At 41.2% G+C, this 23347-nt stretch overlaps 1 protein-coding gene across 1 annotated transcript; it reads left to right on the top strand.

Annotated features, from left to right (window-relative positions):
• Positions 1–771: 771 nt before the first annotated feature.
• Positions 772–22334, top strand: AMACR (alpha-methylacyl-CoA racemase). Its single transcript, XM_075410727.1, has 5 exons — positions 772–1049; positions 4300–4443; positions 7070–7230; positions 12303–12489; positions 21531–22334. Exons 1-5 carry the CDS (start codon positions 800–802, stop codon positions 21938–21940), a joined length of 1152 nt encoding a protein of 383 aa, XP_075266842.1. The 5' UTR covers positions 772–799; the 3' UTR covers positions 21941–22334.
• The last annotated feature ends 1013 nt before the right edge of the window (positions 22335–23347 follow it).

Consider the following 23347-nt stretch of genomic DNA (forward strand, 5'->3'; position numbering starts at 1 on the left):
GTACCTGGAAAACAAAGGGTATCCTGCAACAGACCTCTTCTGTTCGTTATCGCAGAGTTAGGACAAATTCTTAGCCCTCTTTCACACCCCGTAACTTGAAAAACTGGTAGCAGGACCTAAGCTTGAAGAGCTGCGTTCATCCAACGCGTGGCTCATCGCCTTTCTTGGGTGGATGCCCGCTCCTGCGAGCAGCCTACGCCAAACCACGGCAACCACGGCCTCCCGCCAAACCCGGCCGTGCTTCCGGCGGGCTGCGTCAGGAGACCAACCGCGCACGGACGCGGGCTTTACAAAACCCGCTCTGATTCGACCAAGGGCCAGCCCCCGTGCTCTGCGCAGGGGAAAGGGCGGATGGAAGGTTCGGGAAGGCAGGGGACAGCTCTGGCTGGAGCTCCGCCACGCTGCCGGCCGGCGGGCGGCTGCCGGGCTGATGACCTCCGCGGTGACGCTCTTCCCTTGGCGGCACCCCCGAGCTAACAGCGCCAAGACCTTGGTTAAAATTGGTGTTTATCTAAAGTCCCGGCGGAGTTCTTCCTACGAGCAGCCCCGTCCTGACCAGGCTTGGCAGGGGCCGCGTAAGATGGGGCTGCCCCAGCCGTGGGCTCTGCCCCTCCAGCCCCTGCCGTGGCAGCAGCAACGCGGCCAGGCCGCCCACTTTAAAGGCACACCTGGTGAAAAAAAAAAAGCAGTTTTCGTCAGCTCGTATCCCGGGGGGGCGGGAGGCACACGGTGCGACGCCACTGACCCCGCCGACCCCGCGGGCATCGATCGTCTCGGCGCTCGGCAGGCGGCGGCCGCCATGGCGCTGAGAGGGGTGCGGGTGCTGGAGCTGGCGGGCCTGGCGCCGGCGCCGCTCTGCGGCATGATCCTGGCCGACTTCGGCGCGCGGGTGGTGCGGGTGGACCGGGCTCCCCGCTCCGCCGTGGCCACCGACGTGCAGGGCCGCGGCAAGCGCTCCTTGGCACTCGACCTCAAGCGGCCCCCGGGCGCGGCGGCGCTGAGGCGGCTGTGCCGCGGGGCGGACGTGCTGATCGAGCCCTTCCGCCACGGTGAGGCGGCGGCGGCGGGGCTGGGGGAGCGGGCCGGGGGGTGCTGAGGGGAGCGCTGCCGGTCCGTGAGGCAGGAGGCGGGGGAGAGCGGCTGCGGGGGGGGAGGGTTGTGCCGGGTGGCAGGGGCTGGCGAGCGGCGAAGGGCGGGAGGCCGCGGGGCTGCCCCGGTGGCTGAGGCGCTGACCCGGTGGTTGCGGGCGGCAGCGGGGGGCGGCTGAGCTGAGGAACCGTGCGTGAGCTTGGGCGTCGGTCCCTCCATGGTTCTCCGGCCTGCTGGTACAATTCAGCTCCCACCGTAAGGTTAGGGTGTGGGTAAGGCGCAGCAGATGGTGACCCGGGTCTCGGAGGTCATGGTTCATGTGAAGACAAGAGACGTAATGTGCTCTCTTCGTCCATAAACCATACGCAGCCACTCATCTGATGCCCACGCCTGGGCTATTTCAGTATCACAGAATCACAGAATGGTAGGGGTTGGAAGGGACCTCTGTGGGTCATCTAGTCCAACCCCCTGCTGAAGCAGGGTCACCTACAGCAGGCTGCAGAGGACCTTGTCCAGGCGGGACTTGAATATCTCCAGAGAAGGAGACTCCACAACCTCCCTGGGCAGCCTGTTCCAGGGCTCCATCACCCTCAGAGTGAAGAAGTTCTTCCTCATGTTCAGCTGGAACTTCCTGTGCCTCAGTTTGTGCCCACTGCCCCTTGTCCTGTCGCTGGGCACCACTGAAAAGAGTCTGGCCCCATCCTCCTGACACCCACCCTTCAGATATTTGTAAGCATTTATAAGGTCCCCTCTCAGCCTGCTCTTCTTCAGGCTGAACAAGCCCAGCTCCCTCAGCCTCTCCTCGTAGGAGAGATTCTCCAGTCCCCTGATCATCTTTGTAGCCCTCCTCTGGACTCCGTCCAATAGTTCCTCGTCTTTTTTGAAGTGCGGAGCCCAGAACTGGACAGAGTACTCCAGATGTGGCCTCACTAGGGCACAGTAGAGGGGCAGGAGAACCTCCCTCGACCTGCTGGCCACACTCCTCCTAATACATCCCAGGATCCCGTTGGCCTTCTTGGCAATCAGGGCACACTGCTGGCTCATGGTGAACTTGTCATCCACCAGCACACCCAGGTCTCTCTCCGCAGAGCTGCTCTCCAGTATCCTTGTTCTGTTACAAAGAGCATCATCAGGGTCAGGCTGGACGGGGCGCTCAGCAACCTTGTGATGGAGTCGAAGGTGTCCCTGTTCGCTGCAGGGGGTTGGACTGGATGACTTGAAAGGTCCCTCCCAACCCAAACCATTCCATGACTCTATGATCCTGCTTCAGTGAGGAGCTAGATGAAGCGTTATGGTGTTTCTGCAGTCAGTTTAGAAATAGAAGGCCATACCAGTTAAACATCTCACATCATAAACAGGCTTATGTGTCCTGTGTTGCGGATACTATTCATTCTGAAAACGGGTTTATGTTTGTGGTATTTTTTACCTTGGGGATTTTTTGTTTTGTTCCTGAGAAGCTGTGCAGACAAAATTAAGACATTAAATGCCATTTTTTGTTGTAGCTGGTTTCCTATTTTCTAGTGGGATTTTTTTTTTACTTATCATGGAAATTTCTGTTTTCTTTGCTTTTATAAGCACTTGCTTTGTTTTTTTCTTTTAATCTGGAAATGCAGGTAATTTTGTAATTAGACATTAGGTTTTATTGGCCTGTAACTGAACTGGGCAAACGTGTGATCCAGCATGAAGGTGGTATGAACCAATGAGAAGATGAGGGTCCAAGTGACAGAAGAGTTTCTTTAAACACAGATGTACCATTGACCTTCCGACAGTGACTTTGTGACACCAGGGGCTATTTGGCACCCAGTTCTCACTTGTGCTTTTGAAAATCTTAGTCTTTACTGAATTTCACTGCTTTCTCCTTGGCATTAATCACTTTGTCAATGCCCAGTAAGTAACACAATAGAAATATATCTTAAGGAATTTAAAGATTTAGTAATATTATGGACTAGTCTGTGAAACAAATTGGAGTAACAGATTCTGGGGCGGAATGGGCATTGGAGTTTGTTATCCCTTCCACTCCAAAATGTGTCTCCCTGCAGTGCCAGTATAGGTTATAGGGCATAGTCGGACCAAGCTGCACTGAGCTGATAGAAATCTATCATTTATTTGCAACTTGAATTTCCTTCTTTTAAAACCACTAGTTTAGAACTGCAGGATAAAAATTTTAGCCTTGATTTCTGTAAACCCATGCTGACCAAACCTACATTTCATTGATTTCTTAAGTTACTTATTCTCTGCTTTACAAAAGAACACATTTCCTTCCATGCAGTTGTTGCAGATCGTTTCTGGAATAGTAGCATGGTCCATTTCCTACGAGGAGAGGCTGAGGGAGCTGGGCTTGTTCAGCCTGAAGAAGAGAAGGCTGCAAGGGGACCTAATAAATGCTTATAAATATCTGAAGGGTGGGTGTCAGGAGGATGGGGCCAAACTCTTTTCAGTGGTGCCCAGTGACAGGACAAGGGGCAATGGGCACAAACTGAGGCACAGGAAGTTCCAGCTGAACATGAGGAAGAACTTCTTCACTCTGAGGGTGACGGAGCACTGGAACAGGCTGCCCAGGGAGGTTGTGGAGTCTCCTTCTCTGGAGATATTCAAGACCCGCCTGGACAAGGTCCTCTGCAGCCTGCTGTAGGTGACCCTGCTTCAGCAGGGGGTTGAACTAGATGACCCACAGAGGTCCCTTCCAACCCCTACTATTCTGTGATTCTGTGATTCTGTGATTTGCATCAGTGAGTTAAAAGATACAGGAACACATGGGGTACTGAGAGGCTAATACAGTCAGGAACGTCTCCAGTGAAAGATGGAACCAATTTCAGGTCATTTTAATGTGGAAAATGTAAGAGATTGCTCTTTCTCTTTTTTTTTACAAGCCTTTGGGAGCTTTCTCTCGTGTTCAACAGTACGTGGATTACAGCAAGCTGTCTGGCAGTCTTCTGGGGAAGTAAAACAGGAAAAAAGCTGAAAAAAACAGTCAGGACCCTAAGGCTTAATTTCCATGTAATTGGCCTGTGTTCAAGATGTATGCAGTATGTTGGTAATTTATAACATTCTGGCTGTTCATATTGTAATATGGATATTGAAGTAGGATGTATTACTTCGTAAATTGCAATTCAGTTCTGGTGTTGTGTAATTTAACATTGGCCCATGTATATTCTGAGGCTTATTAAAAAATAAACGTGAATTAGGATTCCGTGCCTTTGTCTTTTTAAGGTGTCATGGAAAAACTTGGGCTTGGTCCAGAGGTCCTTCTACAGGAGAATCCCAGGCTCATCTATGCTAGACTTACTGGATTTGGCCAGACAGGAAAATATGCCAAGTCTGCAGGTCATGACATCAATTATTTGGCTTTATCAGGTAGGCTGTAATATCTCCTGTCAAATAAGGTTTTTTCTCTACTTTACATCACGACTCAAGAATTTATTTAGAGGTTATTTGCAGATAGCTCAAATTACCTGAGGTGCAGTCTGACAGAACAGTTGAGTAGATCTGAAGCGTCTCTCTCAGTGAAAGGCCAGTTTCCTTCGCTTTCCGTGTGCTTCTGCCCGCTCTTTTCTCTCTAGTCAGCTCTGGCCCTTGCTTAACCCCTCTGTAAGCTCCCTCACAAGTCAAAGACTGGCCAGGAGAAATGAGAATGTTTTTCTGCCAGGTTATTGAGGTGAAGCAGCTCCTTAAGGGATCCAACAAACGTAAAAAAGTCAGCATAAGCAAGGAGGAAACGTGGGCTGGATGGGCTGTTCGCTTTGGCAGCAGCGGTGAGCTGTTCGGCTGCATCAGCTTGTCTTCTCAGGCTGTACAGTATTTTCTTCCTTTGTGCTATTTTCTCTTTGAAGAGAGGACTGAAATTTTTATGCATTTTTGTCTTTCTTCAGGCCCTCTCTCCTAGAAAATCTGTATGTTTAGAATCCCAAAAGGGCTGCAGATTTTTTCATGTGTTTGTGAGCAGCTTTTTTTGAGCAAAGAAAAGCTAGGCAGCCTAAGCCATTTGAGCTCTTGTGCCTCTCTACTGTAAACATCTCTCCATTGATACCAATTGGAAGGAAAGTAGGCTTAAAATAGAGTGGCAATGCTGTATTTCTTTCAGGTGTTGTAGACAGTCTGCTGTTGTTAAATGTCATGTTTCTGCAAGTACGCAGTAACAAACAAAAACATAATTACAAACAAAAACATAATGACTGTGGTAGTAGTCACTGTGTCATGCATGGCCCCACCTACTGCTTGTTCACACTGCTGCTGTCTCTGCTGCTTCTCTGACCCTGTGAAGGAGGAGAGAAAGTGGCCCAAAACTCCTTGGCTTCCCACTGGATAAAGCGTTTCTTTTAGCCCCAGCAAAGGGCCGGAGCAGAGGCAGTCAGTGCAAATATGGTGGTCTGGTATCACCTGATGTGGGGAGTCCTTGTGTTCTGGAATTGAGTTTTTTCAGGGATGGGTTCAGGCTTCTCTCATTATACAAGATTGTCAGAGAATACCAAAGAGTAAAGAAAAGTTACCTCGTTTGAAACACTTGTGACTTGATGTCCAGGTGATTTCAAAGTATTATGATATTTTTTATTTTTTGTTAGCGTAGGGAAAGAGTCAGTACGGAAACAGCATAGTCTGTCGCTACCTTAGGTTGTAGTACCTTCTGTTTACAAAAAGAAGTGTTTTTTTCTTCTGGAGCTTATTTAATTAGTAGTATTTTGGTTAGTGCTATCTTCCTGAAATTAAATAATTTTGCTTGAATTTTCACAGGTTAAGTTTTTCTGCCTGTTTAAAGGAAATAGGACAAGATGTTTGGGAGGTATCATTCCTCTAAAAGGAGATGTCATCTCCTGAGTATTTTCCTGATGAGCTTTGGCTTTCTTTAACTAAAAAATGGCTTGCGTTAGAAACTGCAGATACGTTAATCTGCTGGTGCCTGTGACGACCTTTAGACTGTTGAAAGTGAGGTTTAGTCAGTGACAGGGATTTGTGCTTGTGCTACAGGCTTCGGAAACTTTTTTATACTGTGCACTCAGTTGCTTGCACTTAGGAAGTGCATTAGACCATTAGGTACTAAAAGAGTGCATCAGAATCATGCAGTTCTCAGGCAATTTTGACCATCTGTGCTGCAAGTCTCAGATCTTAGGCTACAGGCATAGGAGAGACATGATCATGCTGCAGAGTTTCTTGCTGACCCAAAGGGGATCGCTATCAGGGAACCACAAAGAGTAAGGTGACAGTAAAGAGGTTGTTCAGCATGGCAGAGAAACGCCAACAGATTCAAAGCTTCGTCTGAAGTAAACTGGCTTAGCCTTTGCTCTGTTCCATTCCATTTCTGCATAACTCCTGGCATAAATACAGGTTCCCCTTGTATATGTTGCATGCAATCAGAGGCAACTTTTCTGTGTTACTCACCCATTCCTCTTGTACACAACCTTTTTTTTCCAAAGGTAGTTGAAGAGGGAGGATAGGACTGAAGTACAGTTGTTGGTGTGAAATCCTTTGTTATGATTATTAATTCATGGGTTATGGGCACAGAAGACTGTACATCTGCGTTTTTGCTTTAAAAGATTCAAAGAAGAAAAATGTACCAAAGTTGCTTTGAGACATGTTCGTAACGCCTGTTGAATTCTTATGGGGGAGGTTCTATGCATGTACAAAGTACTAATGTTGAATTACTGCACACAAATTTTTTTGGATTAACAATTTTGTCCATGTACAGCCAAATTGACAATGGCTTATCTGTGAGATTTTTATTAATATCTTTGATTAAATGCATCTTCACGAACATGATTTCAGATATTCAATTCTTTTGTCCGTAAAAGAGTAACTATTTGCCAAGACACAGCCGAGTAGAGACAAAAAACTGTTGGTAGAAGAGTTCTTGGAGAACTTGGCTTTGCTTTATCCCTTGTTTACTTGCGTAGATTGAAAAGGATGAAACATTTAATTGTAGAAATGTAGAAATGGGTGTTTATAATTAATTTTACACTTATGTTTGCTTTGTTTGCTCTACTGTCAGGTGTGCTGTCAAAGCTGGGTAGAAAAGATGAAAATCCTTATGCACCTGTAAATCTTTTGGCTGATTTTGCTGGTGGAGGTGTCATGTGCGCCATGGGCATTGTTACAGCCCTTTATGAACGCACCAAATCTGGCAAAGGGCAGATCATTGATGCAAGCATGGTAAGTTTGGTCTCAAGGAAGGTGGGTTTATTAGGTATGCTTGTTTGGGTTTTTTCCTATGGAGTCTAAAAGGGAGGAAATTGGAGCTATTCGTGAGGTTTAAAATAGAGAACTTGGGAAAGGGAATGCAAGTAATCTCATAAAATGGCTATTCCTTCGCCTGCAAGCAGTTTTCACATATCAGCGTTGCAATAACATCCTTATGACATGGGACACATAGTGTGGCTTTCGCCCTGTGCCATTCCATGTATTTCCTTTTACCAGTCTGCCTTCTTCAAGAAATACTAGCTGTATATATGTGGTGAGTAAGTTTGGTATATGGAAAAAGGGTGTATAATAAACAATTAATATAATGCGTAACAGCAAAATGATGATCCTGATAAAATAATTGTATTAGCTTTATCCAAGATACATCTCCTTATGCATTTGTGACAAGTCATGTCTGATTAGAAGCACTGTTCCCTCAAACAATTACACTGCCATGGATTATTGCCAAGAAGTCAATTTCAAACACTTTAAGTTAATGTGCTGTAAAGGAAATGAAAGGATAAATTAACTTAATAATGAATACTATGGAATTTTTCACTGCAAGGCTCCCCACTTACACACAGAGGAAAAATACATATTTACATTTATCCTTGAAACCTATATTCTCTGCAAGTAGTTTTTCTCTCTCTGTCTCTCTTTTTCTGTTTTTCTTCTTAAAGAGTGTTGCAATTAACATTTGACCTCTCTTTGAATTGTTGTGATACAGTCAGGGCTATAATTTGGAATTAAATATAAATTGAAAAAAAAATACTAATTGAAGAAAAATCCCTTTGTTGAAGAGGTCTTCAAGGTAGGAGAATAGCAAGAGATGTTAGCTATCTTGAGTAAATTTTTGACAAATTCACATGACATTCTCAAAAGCAGGTGATGATGTTCTGGTCTGGATGAAAATTCAGTGCAAGACTGATCTAATGTTTTTAACTCAACAATAGCTATTAGTAGTTGATTGTCAGATTGAAAGCTTATCAACTGGAGTTCCACAGACAGCTGTTGGTTTTTTCCAGTGTTTTCTCCAATAAGCTGAATGATGAATGAGTGACTGTTTTAGTAAAGTTACAGATGATATGCATGGGGGAAGAACTACAAGTATGTTGGACACTTGGATTAGAGCTGAAAGTGACCTTTTCAAATTGCAGAAATTGGCTGAAATTAATGGACACCACTGCTCTGTAGTTCTTTTAAGCAGAAACAATTAGCAGCACAAATGCAGTATGAAAACAATTGGCTAAAGTACAATCCTGGGGGTTTGTAGTAGTCACAAGCTGAACATGAGTCAACAATGTCATGTTGTTGTAAAACACACACGCTGTATTAGGATGTATAAACAGGAAATAGACCCAGCAGAGTTTCTGAAGTAATTCTATCTATTCAGCATTTATAAGACCTCATGAAAATACTGTTTCTGATGCTTGCTATCATTTAAAAAAAAATATGACCAATCTGAGTAAGTCTGAGAAACACAACAAAATGATTGTGAGTCTAAAAACATGACCTACAACGGAAAATTGAAGGTGTTTCTATATCTGTGAAACAAAAACTGTGGAGAATTGTGACAAGTCTTCAAATATTTAAAAGATGCTTCTTGTAGTTTGGAGTGTCACATTATTTTCACTATTGGCACTTTAAGTCATCAGAAGAATTTGTTACAAGAAGAATCAATGTAAGTCTGTTAATACCTAATGAGATCTCTGTCTCATTGGGAATTGAATGTGTTGTGGGTTTTTGTGGGTTGTTTTTTTTTTTCTTTAAGCCCTCAAAACTTCTCTCTTTCAATTTGTTTCTTGTCTCATACTTGTGGAATTTACAGTTCCATGATGATGTTCCTGGTGTCCTGTGAAAGGGGTGGAATATTGTCCAGTATCACTGGATGCACTTTACCTGGTATTTTGTAATCCTCCTTTCACTTGAACAGACTTTCAGTGAGAGAGTTGGTGAAAAACATACATGCATCATCAACAGCAAAGAGAGTTAAATAGAGTGGGTTGATGAGCCTGTTTATATATCTAAGTTTGTTTCATGGAAGTGGATATTTTCGAAATCACAATACTGCAGCATTTCAGCTGTCATTTCGTTTTAACACTCCTTTTTATTTAATAGGCCTATTACTTAAGTTGCTCTACAGTTTAGGTAGTCTGAATATGTTAACAGCTCTGACACATGGTGGAGTTTTGTACAGTAGAAGAGGGAAAATTAATTTATTTTTTAGCAGCTTTTTATCTTCAGGATTACTTATGTTTAGTTTTCATTGTACTTCAGTTGTTTTGCTGATCACTTGTTTGTTTTTTCCTTTTATTGCAACGTACATTTTTCTGAAGTCATCTAGAAAAGTTACTTATTTCCTGTCTTTGAGTTGGGAATTCTAGATGGAGATCTGAATTTTTGTGATAGAAGAATTTGTTATTTATCTTTTATTTCTAATTACTATGCTGAAAGCTGAAAAAATGGCTTGGGAGCATTCTTATGATCAATAATATACACATGAGGAACTCTGCTGTTTAGTGAAACTAAACTGATGCAGAAAGAGGGAAGAGAGTGTCAGGTGAAGGGCTAGATTTGCATCGCTTATTCACAGTGTCCTGTGCTATTGTTGCTCTGCCTAAAAAGTAGACACTGGGTCCTGCGTTTCAGCTGTCTGCCTCAGAAGAATTAAATACCTGGGCTGACTTGATTCGTGGTAGTTGCTGTCTCTTCTTATTGGCTCTCTAGGGATCGTAGGTGTCTTGCAGTGAGCCTGGTAGTTCCCGTGTGCTGAGTAGGATGTGGAGTGGACACCGCGATGTGATACGGTAGGCACAGTTGTACATCTGCACGCTTGCACCACAGTGGAACAGAGGCGTGTGAGTCAGGGCCACGCTTCAAGTTCACTCCAAATTTGGAAACAGAGCCTTCTGCTGGTGGTAGGCATCTGACCAAGCATGACTCACTCTGTGTGGAAAGACAGCCACAGGAGAGGATGGGAGTAATATCACTTGCATAATAGTCTCATGGCAAGAGGATTTAGCTGTCCCACGGAAGACTGGGGTTCTGGGTTTTTCTCAGCCTGGCGATATTAAAAACCAATACTCCCACATCCTAGAGGCATTCATCAGTCACGAGGATAAAGATTAGGGTGGTGTGGGTTAATTCTCAGTTTTGTTTGAACTGTTTCACTCTGCAGAAGGAACGGAAGACTTGCAGAGCAGACAGGTCATGCAGCGGAGTGGTGCCTGTGGGTTCCTGTCGCTGCCTCGGAGGCTGCTGGTGCTTTTAGCACGAGGGAGCCATTAAGTGAAACACGTCACTGTTACTATAACCATGCTGCAGTTAGGCTTCAGTGGAGTCTCCTCATGTGGTCCTTTTCATGTTTTAAAAGACAATGACAATGTTGGTGTGTGTGTGTGGTGTTATATGAGCATACCTTCAGAGGTTTGGTGCAGATGTTAGACACTTTTTTACTTGTCTCCGAGGTGCAGTGGGCCTCAGGCAGAAGCTAGCTGTCCAGTTGCCCAGTCAGGGATATTTCTAAAGTCCCTACACCAGTCCAAGACAGATGTGCTGTTTTAAGTGTTTCCAGTGTAGGTAGCACTGTACGTAGGGGTTGTCAGTAGTTTCGCCAGCACCAAAATCTAATTTCCAGTTAGAGCTTATTCGGGTATTATCCCCATCTATTATTATCCTTTCTTCCAATGTTTTTTGTGTATTTTTTTGTTAATATGAACAGTGTAAGATCAGATCATTAGTAAAGCAAATGATATTTTGATATACTTGCGATCATTTTGCAGACATGTACATGAAGGTATACAGTATTTTCTCAAAACAAATAATTGACTTTAAGATATAACAAGTAGGGCAGAAGTGCTCCTGTCCTTGTGGCAGGTATTTGAGAAAGAGGCCAAGTAATACACATTAAATGAAGAAGTCTTCATGACTGCATACTTCAGAGATCTGCATGTTTTAAATTCTTGCTTGGAAAGGTAGAAACTAGTAGATGTTTCCATACGAAAATTCAGTAGCTTTTTTATTTTGGTACAATCTCTGTGCTTTTCTCTGTAGACAATATTAGGTTAATTTTACACAGCTGAAAAGGTATGAATCCAAGTGAAACTCAAAATCACAGGTCAGGTTTTTCACTGTTCCACTGGAATGTTTCTGGCCATATACTCTTACTGCCTCATCTTCTCTTTAAGTTTTTCTAATGCAGTTGGAAGAAAATGGGTTCTGCTGGCAAGCAAAACTGTAAGATGTGATTTTGCTCAGAAAGACTGGTACAAGCTTGATAATTACTGAAAGGATGAACAAACTGAATTTTTGTCTGGTTGTAGTCAGCCAAAATTTTAAGGAGCAAGTTGGAACAGGATTAATCATGTTTTCTAGTGGTGTATTCGTTAGACATTTGCCTATTTAGAGTTTACCTTGCTATGTCTATGTACCTGCCAGTGATAAGAGTGGGCGAATAATTTTTGTTTTAACTTAGTGATGGAGATGAGCTTCCCAGTTCTGGTGGTATAAGAGAGCTTTAACCTTTTATTTCCTTCCGGTTTTCTTCTAAAAATAGCATTTTTATTATAATCAGTAAATTTCAAATAAGTTAATGTTGAGATAAAAATTAATACTTACAGGACTGGTATAGGCATCTTGATTTCCAGAGGTGAGAAGGCTTGATGGGTGTTAGATACTTAATGTTCTATAGAGCCAAGAAGCTTGTCCCATCACTTAAAATTGCTTACAGTCTCTGTGTGAGCTCCTAATGATTATAAACTTGCTAAACTAGGAAACTTTGTCCATTGACAGTGTGTTATCCATCTGAAGCTGCATTATGACGTTTACGGTCCTTCTTATTCTCTAATTCTAGATTATTTCATGTATGCAATATAAACAGTAATTGAAAATTTTAAGAAATTAAACTGCTTACCAGAGATTTTGTCATTAAAAATTTTAAGAAAGGACAGAACTGGTAGTAGTTTTTTGGTGTTTTGTTTTATGTAGAATTAAGTTAACATGGCAACTTAATTTACTGAAGCTGTTACTTTTTCCTGTAAATCAAGGTAGAAGGAGTAGCATACCTCAGCTCTTTCATATGGAAATCACAAAATCTGGGACTTTGGAACAGACCTCGAGGTGAGAACCTGCTAGATAGCGGTGCACCTTTTTATGAAACCTACAAGACCTCCGATGGAAAATATATGGCTGTTGGTGCCATAGAGCCTCAATTCTATGAGCAGTTAATAAAGGGTAAGTAGCTTGGAGCAGTTGTTTCACATCAGCAAAGCATGATTGAATGAATTCTTTAGTACTTGCTTTTGTTTTATGTCGTTGGTTATGTTGATGTCTTTGTAAAAGCAAACACTTCTTGAAACTAATTGGATAGTAGTGTAGCAGTTTAGTTGACTTTCTTCTAGCAATTGATTTATTTCTTTTTCATCCCTTCTTCACCTTACCCTCAGAAACTACACTTAAATTACAGGTTTTCTTTGGAGTTGTGGTAATAGTAGTCTGTGATGTGGCAGGACCACTAACAACTATTTCTGGAAACCACTTTTTTCCAAGGGATTGTGAATATAGTTTAAAAAGGAGACCTAATTCTTTAGTATTGCAAATAAAATTTCAAGCAATGTCAGTTATTTGTGCTATAATTTTTTTTAGAAAGAATGTATTCAGATTGTTTCAGAAATGAATGTTCATTGGAAGTAATTCATAATATTTCTTGATAGAACGGAATTTTTCTAGAAGCAAAGTCACCTTTATTAATTAATTTCCACCACAATCTCAGAGTGTGAATATACTGAAGACTTTTTAAATATGACTGTAAAATATGATTTATCATTTGAGAAATTAGGATGGGTCATGCAAAACAATTATGTGAAGTTAAAAAATTTGCACATGCTTGTGTGCTTCAAGCTTGTGATCAGATGTGCTCTTAGCTTCTTACTGGTTATTTAATTTAAAAATAATTTCTTCTGTAGTGCTTCTTTGGTAGATCGCTATGCTTTGCATACAGACTTTATGGAAATACAAAAATTTCACAGAAGAATTTTTTTTTCTCTTTCCATTATTCTGAATATGAAGGGTATAAGAAGTTCTTAATCTAGTTTAGTTTTGCTTAATGAATAGAAGGAGTACCAACAAAGGATATGCCTACAGTGGAGGCAGCCAGCGTAAAACTCTTGTGTACGTGCATGACTTACATGCGGTGAATCTTTGCTGAGTGAAGGTGGCAGTGGAGTAGCATCTTGTTCTTCCTCAGTCTCTCTCCACTAATTATTCTTTGAATTGTAGCATGGATGCCTGTGCTGGTCTGGCTGGGACAGGGTTAATTTTCTTCACAGTAGCCAGTAAGGGGCTATGGTTTGGATTAGTGCTGGAAGCAGTGTTGGTAACACAGGAGTGTTTTGGTCACTGCTGGGCAGTGCTTTCACAGAGCCCAGGCCTGTCCTGCCCCTCCCACCGCCCCACCGGCGAGTGGGCTGGGGGTGCCCGTGGGGCTGGGAGGGGGCACAGCCAGGACAGCCGACCCCGACCGACAAAAGGGGTGTCCCACACCACACGGTGTCACGCTCAGCAGTAAAGATGGGGGGAAGTTTGGGAGGGGGGTCACTGTTCGGGGGCTGGCAGGGCATCGATCAGTTGATGGTGAGCAATTGTTTTTGTTTGCATCACTCGTCTTTCTTGGGTTTTATTTTCCTCTCTCTTTGTTATTATTTTTTCCCCTCTTTTCCTTACATTTTTTTCATTATTGTTATTTGTTTGTAATTATTAAACTGTTTTTATCTCAACCCATGAGTTTCATTCTCACTTTTACTCTTCCAGTTCTGCCCCATCCCACTGGGGGGAAGGGGAGTGAGTGAGGGGCTGTGCAGTGCTTAGTTGCTGGCTGGGGTTAAACCATGACAATTCCTCTCACAGGCAGTTACTGCCAGCTCAGCCCCAGTCAGCTCTGTTGTGCTAATGAGCTTAGTCAGTGCCAGGGTCTGCACTTCCAGGAGCTTTTGAAATTCAGGAGCATGGTGAGATGAAATGAAAGTATGGGGTTGTGAGGTGGGGTGTGCCTTTGGTGAGGAGGGTCCCAAAGAGAGATTGCCTTTGTTGTATTGCAGCCTGTGGTGCTCCAAAAATTCTTGCACGTCTGTGCCTGTAAATGGCTGCTTCTCTGTGTAGCTTGAAAAGGGCTGTGCAATGGCATAGAATGTCCAAATTGGTACATGGTGATACATCAAACTTGTAAGACAGGCTCCTGGAGTGACTCAGGGACATGTCCAGCATTATGTGCTGCCCCTAGGTCGTATGTCAAGTTTGGAAGACCCATGTTCTTGGCTGAAGGAGCTGGTACTGTGTCCATCCTTGTCCAGAGAATAACTTGTTTGCAAACTCCAGTTCTAAGCTACTCAACCTTGAAGAAGAAAGTATAGTTGATTATTCCACACTTTGTAGTTCTTTCAAATGTTATTCTCATCCAGTCCCTTGAGATTTTTTTGCTTGCCAGAAACAGAGTTGAGTAACAAAAATAAATGTAAAACTGTATCAAAGCAAAATGTAAGCCCTTGCTCTGGAAGTTAGGGAATTTGGAATTCCAGTACATGTCTTCAGGGAGAATGCCTATATTAAATGCAAAAGAAAAAAGAAAAGAATAAAGCTGCCCTACTCAAATACCCCTATGTTTGGCTTAAAATGATCAAACACTGGCCTGCAGTATTTTATTCTTCTCTAAAGATTGAGTAGCACTTACTTTTAAGCTACAAGCATGGGATGGAATCTGTATTTATTAAAAAAAAATAAAAATTCTGTAATGGAGTCTGGTCTTGTTTGTCACTATTCTTCTCAGTGAACCTTTGCTGGACACTCCAGCCTTCTTGTATCGATTGTTGCTACAGGGCAAGACTCAGGCTTTTCTCTCAACCAGCCAGCCAGTTTATCTAGAAAGAAGCCTGTGATGGATGAATCCAGTAGTCAGGCAATATAACATGATCACTAACCAGTCTCTGTCTTATTTATATAACTCTTTGCTGAGGAAGATGCTACAATTCTCTATTTGCCTCTTAGTGGTTTCTCAGAAATTTAGAGCATAAAGTTCGAGCAGCAACTATAAATTCATCTGCCTGTATTGAGGCATCTACTTTGGGCAACTTTATTTTCATGTTTGAAAGTATTCCTAATGCTTACAATGCACAGAAATGGCTTGATTTTAACAGCTGAAGTTTCAAAAATAGTTATTCCAGTGTTAAAGAACTGGTGTATCTATTTGTAAGTAGACAACAAGTACATTCACAGCCATACCTGTGTTCCAGTCTGTTTCTGTCATATTGAAAAAATCCGACATACAGACTATAGTCTTCTAAGGAAATATTGCTTTTTGCCTTTAATTGTAGCACAGTCTTTATATACAGTCAACAGTTTTTCTGTGTTTATTTTGTAAAAACGTGTTGTTTAAAGGATCAGACCAAACTCAAGATTTTTTTCACAATGTTGCATTTAAAAGAAGTGGTCTTTCTTCATTGTTTTTTAGATGCATATTGTGAATTTTTCAGATTTTCACATAGGAAATATTTACCACCTTCAGTCCTTATGGTTGCAAGCTTTCTGAAGCAATAGTGTACTAAATTAGAACAGCAGATTATTCTTGTGGCTTGGGGATTTTTTCCTTTCTGGGGTATCTGTTACAGACATTCAGTTCAGAATTTAAGCCTTTGAATGTTATAGGGAAGAGAAAGCTGCTTGTGAGAATTGTATTACTTTTTCACAAACCTGAGGAGCTTTGACTTAGGCTGAGTCGTCTGTTCAAAGCATTAATTCACTACTTTGAAATAGTTTTAAAACGGTATGCTCCAGTTGCAATTTCCATAATTTTATTTCATAGTTTTTTCCCATAATTCTGGTCAGTTCTGCTGGTGAGCAGTTTGGTGCTGTTCCAGATAAAATATATCCAAAAGCTGCTTTATGTCTCTCTGTCTATATTCAGAGAGTAGGTTGCTTTTGCTGCTCCTATGTAATGAGAATACAAGGATACGGTTGTTGCAGATGTAAGAGTTGGAGATTTAAAGATTGCAGAATTGAGGAAGGAACGTGATTTCTGAACCATTTGACACTGCTCACAGAATTCTGGTTAGACCAAGTGAAACTAATTTCCTTTTCGTTTTGGTTCACTTCAGTGTTTCGCTGCAGAATTAGGAACGCAGTGCTGGACCACAGTGCAGTTAATGACATGGCGAGGAAAGTACTTCAGGGTTCTGTGGAGGGAAACTAAGTTTAAAAACAAATGGCATCTTAGTTTGAGAAGATTGTTGGCTTTGTAGATGTGCTCAGCAGGGAAAATTAAATTTCTGCTTACCGCAAATTTATGAATTTTAAACAAAAAGGTTTTATGAGAAACTGAAGCAATATTAAAATAGATAGGGAAAATAATTGCTGTAGTATTAGGAGTTGCATTCTGGGCTCTCTATAGACTACGTGTTGTTAACAAACATGCTATAATCCTTTTGCTTACATTAATTTTATTACTACCAAGATCAGCCAATAAATAACTAAAATACCCTTGCATCTTATGAAAAATCTGATTTAAGAAACATGTGCTACTTATGTTAAGTCTCAATGTTTTGACAGAAAGAGACAAAATGTCTTCCAACTGACCTGTAAATTGCTTCTACAGGTTTCTCTTGATTTTTAGCAATATGTGCTGAGTATTGCTCTAGCCAGGCTACAAGAGGTGTGCAGAACACAGTAAATTCTGTATATTGGGTAAGAGTAAAGGTTTGATTCTGTGTTATCATGTAGTCTAAACTTGGTTGCATAAGGTGAACTTAGTATTAACTTACATTGATGTGAAAAGCACTAACAGTCGCTAAAGTTCTGAACCTGTATTTGATAGTACTCCTTTCATACTACTGTGATACTCCTACATACTCCTACTCTCCTCCTGTACTCGGCACTGGTGAGGCTGCACCTCGAGTACTGTGTTCGGTTTTGGGCCCCTCACTACAGGAAGGACATTGAGGTGCTGGAGCATGTCCAGAGAAGGGCGACGAGGCTGGTGAGGGGTCTGGAGAACAAGTCTTATGAGGAGCCGCTGAGGGAGCTGGGGCTGTTCAGTCTGGAGAAGAGGAGGCTGAGGGGAGACCTTATCACTCTCTACAGCTACCTGAAAGGAGGTTGTAGTGAGGCAGGTGTTGGTCTCTCTCCCAAGCAGCTCGCGATAGGATGAGAGGCAATGGCCTCAAGTTTGTCATGGGAGGTTTAGATCAGATATTAGGAAAAATTTCTTTACTGAAAGAGTGGTCAGATATTGGAACGGGCTGCCCAGGGAGGTGGTGGAGTCTCCATCCGTGGAGGTGTTGAAAAAGTGTGTAGACATGGCACTTTGGGATATGGTTTAGCAGGCATGGTGGTGTTGTGTTGACGGTTGGACTTGATGATCTTAGAGGTCTTTTCCAACCTAAATGATTCTAGGATTCTATGAATGTGTGACTTCTACTGGAAAAACGTAGTGTACATTATGAAGGCTGTCCACAGGGCTCTCCATTTTGTGATTGTAAAGTATTGTGTACTGTATTAAAAATCTGCTAATGTACTGAATTCATTACAGTGTTGTTACTAGGATGTGCAAAGCAGATGAACAATTTCTTCATTACATTTTAGACATCCTCAGTTACACATAATGTTAAGTTTTATTTGAATTTACTTATCACGATAAGCCTTAAACATTGTACAAATATGGTAGAGGGCAGGTTCTTACAGGACGAAAAATGTGGTAATCAAATATGTAAACTTGGAGTACAGCTATGGATGCATTTGCACCGATGCTCTGGTAGTACACTGGGCCTGATCAGCCTTTGGCTGAACTGTCACATTCTAAAAAAGTATTTTGTTTCAGAAACTTTGAGCAGAGAAAAAAACTTTACATAGTTACTTTAGTGAAAAAACTTCAGTATTCTGAAGTTAGTTCCCTCTCAGAGTGAGAATGAATATATTTTGAAAGTGCAGTGGCATACACCTTACGGCTGTGGTATGGGCCAAAACTAAGGATTCCCACGCTGTATGGTTCTATTCAGTCAAGTTGTGGCAACATAGTTTCAAAATTGCTGTGCTATGAGCGTACAATTTTGGAAAGTAAACCAGCAACTTAAAACAAGAAAATCCTGAACAAAGCTCTGCTAGGGATCGTAAGTAAGCTTTTAAAATAGTATGACTGAAATAGTGTAGGAAACTGTTGATTTCCAACATACTAAAGCAACTTCGCTGATTTATCTAATAAATTTTACTGTTTTCTCTCTCTTGAAATAGGTGACTAATTTTATTGCAGTTTAAGAAGTTCTGTAGAAAGAGAGATTGCAATTTGTTGCATGAATAAATAACATGCAGATATATGTCAATAAAGCTGTAGCATTTAAGGGACACTAGAAGCTATATCATTATAAGGAGACTTAATTTTTCGTTTTTTCAAAATTTGTTATTCCAAAGCTGTACTAGGGTAGTTGCTGGGCTTTTCTGAACAAAGATCCCTAGGTGAAAATTTGAACAAAAAAACCCTTGGAAACAAGTTGTGATTGCTTTACCAGATATTCTGCGTATAAGATACGTTGCTTTTGATTATGTCGGGTGAAATCTGTCATCCTGTGGTATCCCAAATAATTCTGTACTGTGTAATTGTTTCCTTGTTGACTCAGTCTCTCCTACTGTGCTTCTGTCCGTCTGCACCACAAATAGTTAGCACAGGCTGGAAAATGAGAAGCTGTAGTGCTTAAATGCTGTCGGTTCATGCTATTTAAAGTTGAAGTCTTCAGTGGTCAAAGGAAAATGAGTATGTAATATTAAATTCCAAGTTCTGCATATTGTTCTGTTTTGCGAAACATGTATGGTTAGGTTCAGCCAGCTTTCCATCTGGCACAATCTTCAGATGTGATTGTGTAATGGGATAATGGTAGAGCTCTGTTCATGTTGGACTGGCTACTAGAACCCAAACCATAATTAATGAGCAAATACTTATGAAACAGTGTTTCCAACTGACAAGATTTCATGCGTGAAGACTGAGTCTCAGAGAGTGTGTTGTTAATTAGCTTTACCTATTTTGGAAGGTAAGTTTGCCTCACCTCTTAGTTCTTCAGTAAGCTATATAGCACTGTTCACCTTTAGTATTATACTTTGAAGATTAATAATCAAATTAATTTTGAAAGCATTATCAGCTTCTATTTAATTACAGATGCTCCACCAGTATGAGTAATCTTCAGCCGAGCTTGTTTTAGTGTGATATGAATGGTTATGAAGATGAAATTGTAAATTTAGTGATTTAAGGTGCACATGACTTGGTAACTCGATAAGGACGAATGTTTACCTTGTAGCAATACTTACCTTGATACCTGTAGGAATCTCTAATAAGATGTGGAAATGCTTATTCTGTCTTTGACTGTGTTGATTTTCTTGTAAACACGAACAACTGCAAGGCTGTATTTCTGAGTCTGGAGACCGGTAATTTCTCTGTGTTTTGCTTTGCAGTACCAAAGTAAGATTTCAAAGCATGTGTTCATTTTCAAAGCTACTCTTTAAGAATACTGTGATCAACAGTGAAATTCTTAAATATTATGATAACTGGGGGAGACCATGAGCCCCAGGAAGTGCAGGTAGTAGAGATTATGAGCACAAAGAACGAACTTATAGAGCGGAAGAATGGACGCTGTCTTCCTCTCTTCTCGCCTGCATCTTTCAGTAGCTATATGTCTACACCTCTCAGTGATAAGAAAACTGTAGAAATAGAAGATACCAAATTTCTTTCTGCCGATCTACAGGTAAAGATTAGAGGAGTTCTGTGTAAATTCTGCCTGCAAACAGGCATCTAATAGCCAAGCCTGTTAACAGTTTCAAGACAAATCGTCAGTCTGATAACAGATATCCAAAGATTTAAGAAAGAATGCTCAAAATCAAATGTTTGCAGAACTCCACACTTTCTCTGCCGTTTACACAGAGCTGTTGTTTTCTAAGCAGCTCTTTTTTTATGTTGTTTGTGAAGCATGATGATGATAGTTGTTCTCTAGCCTTTCTGATTTCTCAAATTAACTACTTTCTTATCCATCCTTTTTCTGAATTTTTCCTGCTGTGTTCATGCTCCTGATTTTCAAGATGTGACTGTTTGGACAGCCTTCAATGTACCACTTCTGATTTGTGTGTAATATCATAGACTCTGTACCTCTGTACTCTCTCCATTTTGAAAGTTTGGTTTGCCTTTTCTCTTTCTTGTTTCTTTCCTTCTTTTTGAGATAAATCCTATAAGAAGTGATAACAATTCTTGCATCTCCTTGAAGTAGGAGAATGGAACGGTAGGGAGTGCAGAAAGCAGAAGCTGTGAGAACAGAAACAGAGAATGGAAACTGTCTGCACAGGAGAGATGTGAACTCCCCAGTGGGAGGGAAGGTGGTGTTTTGTCAAGGGAAGGACCCAAGGACTTGCCTAGTTCAGGGCATTTTCAGCCTATGTGTCCACCTTCTGCTGTGGTGTCTCAGAAGAGATGTGCATACTGCATACCTAGGTGGTCCATGTGGCTGATCTTCTGGGAAGCAGAGTTCTTCAGCCGTTGGTGAGTGTGAGGGCTATGGGTTTCTCTTTCCCAAAAGCGCAGCAGTGGACAGTTGGAGCCTGGGAAGTGTACTGAGGAGGGGAGAGCAGCAAACACTGCTGGAGTCTGTTTGGACTGAGGGAGTCCAGAAGCAGGTCAGTTAGCCTGCAGGCACCTGCAGCTGAGCTGCCTTGTGCACATCAAGCCTGGGTATATCCATCCACACCATCTTTTCACGTCTGGCATACAAATAACCTGATTGTGTTGGACACACTGCAGCCTAGTGAATGTCCAGCACTGACAGATGTACGGGCTTCCATGAGATAAGTATATTGCTGTAGTCCAAGTCCCATTCAGCAGACTTTAGTGTTGCTGCTACCAGGTAGAGCATACAATACCTATTACAGAAAATGTTCTCAGGACAAAATGTTATCTCCAGGCAGCTGCTGGTCTTATGAAGTGTTCATACAAATGAGTGTTTATTATATGTACTTATTTAAAAGGCTGTAGCTGATGTGGCTTAGTCTAATTGCAAGTAACAGAACATTTTATCCCTCTGCTCCCTCCCACTCAATCATAGATATCGTAATAAAGTTTGAAGTGACTTTTAGTTAATATGCTCTGCTGTGCTGGACTGCCTGCAAAAAGGTTAGCTTCTCAGGGAACATACTTACATTGTGGGCAGCACTTTGATTTATCTAAGCTATACTACACTTAGACTTTGCTTTTCTCCTTTCAGGTCTTGGGCTGGATTCAGAGAAACTTCCCAGCCAGTTGAGTTTCTCCGACTGGCCCAAAATGAAGGAAAAATTTGCATCCATATTTGCACAGAAGACACAAGCCGAGTGGTGCAGCATATTTGATGGTACTGATGCCTGTGTGACCCCTGTTTTATCCTTTGATGAGGTTGCCTCACATCAGCATAACAAACAAAGAAGTTCTTTTATTAAAAATGATCAGGAAGAGATAAGTCCTAGACCTGCTCCTCTTCTATCAAGGACCCCTGCTGTTCCATCGTTTCAAAGAGATCCTTTTATAGGAGAACACACAGAAGAGATACTTCTAGAATATGGATTTACTAAGCAAGAGATTACTAAACTTTATTCTGATAAAGTAATAGAATGCTGTAATCCAAAAGCTAATTTATAATCTCTAACTACATAGACCAGACAAATTTCAGGCTGATACAGAACATTTTTATGCATTAAAATTGAATTATATGACAACTAAATGTTTGCATAATACACCTTTTAAATAATTTTAAAAAATACTGATTTTTTAAATTTAATTGAAATCAATTGGAGTTATGTACTTGTGTACCTTGATGGTCTGCAGTCTAGAATGATACCAAAACCATATTCTGAAGATCTACACAGTTTGCTTCGTAAGTGGATGTAAATCCTCAAAATCTTTCTTCAAATATCATATCCTGTGAAATGTTTGTTTCTTTCAATTCTTAGTTACACAGTTGCTTTGTAATATATGTTGTAATTACATGAAGGCAGTACTTTTCATAAAATATAGTTATATTCTTCCTAAACAAGTGATTGTGTTGTTTACTTATAGATTAGAAGGGATTTTTTTCCTCTATCACATATTAGTTCATTTGCCTTATTCTGCAAAAGCAACGATCAAAATAATGCTGTTTTCTTATGTGCTGCTGTAGAGACATTATCGTAAAGTAATTCTACTTAATAGTCTGGCTACATTTTATATTACATTTGGAATTTCAGTTTGCCTAGAAAATCACTTCAGAACAAAATTTATTATTTTAGAATAGCTGCCAAATGTTAAATCTCTCCTCTCTTTTTGGAAAAATGACAGGCAACTTAGCTGTACAGGTTTTAAACAATGGTTATTCCATGGTGGTTTTGATTTACTTCAAAATTAAACCATCATTTGAAACAGTCTCCTTCCAGGAAAAAAATTAAAAGCTTTTAAAAAGATGTAGTTATATGGCCTTAATAGAGTTTTCTTTAGTCAGGAGTTACAATATGAGGGATTAGGTTTTTTGATAATTTTGTCAGAATTTTACCTTGCTGAAGATTAGTTTGTTGCTTAGAAAGACTTCCAAAGCTGAGATGTGCTTTAGCTCATTTTTTATGTGTCATGCCAAAATGTCAACATTATTACTATAAAAAAGCCTTTTACACTCCACTACAGAAACACCTGCCTGGAAGCAAGAATCTTCTAGCAGGTCCTGACAAATTAGATAAACAATCAGCAAAAGCATCTTAAGTTTCCAGCTAATTATCACTGTAATATAAATTACTGAATACTATACACCATTACAGAAGGTTTGACAATTTGCTGAGTCCCAGATGCATCTGATCGTGTTGGAGAACAATAAAGGTTGTAAAATCTAATCCCCAGTGCACTGAAGTTTTGACCCCAAAATCGCTGAACTCAGTTTAAGAACTTCTTAAACTAAGAAGTTAATGTTAGGGGTTAACCTCAGGGGTCCGTACTGGGACCAATGCTGTTTAACATCTTCATCAATGACACAGACAGTGGATCAAGTGCACCCTCAGCAAGTTTGCAGGTGACACCAAGCTG

Source organism: Opisthocomus hoazin, chromosome Z, assembly GCF_030867145.1.
Source record: "Opisthocomus hoazin isolate bOpiHoa1 chromosome Z, bOpiHoa1.hap1, whole genome shotgun sequence".
Taxonomy (NCBI): Eukaryota; Metazoa; Chordata; class Aves; order Opisthocomiformes; family Opisthocomidae; genus Opisthocomus; species Opisthocomus hoazin.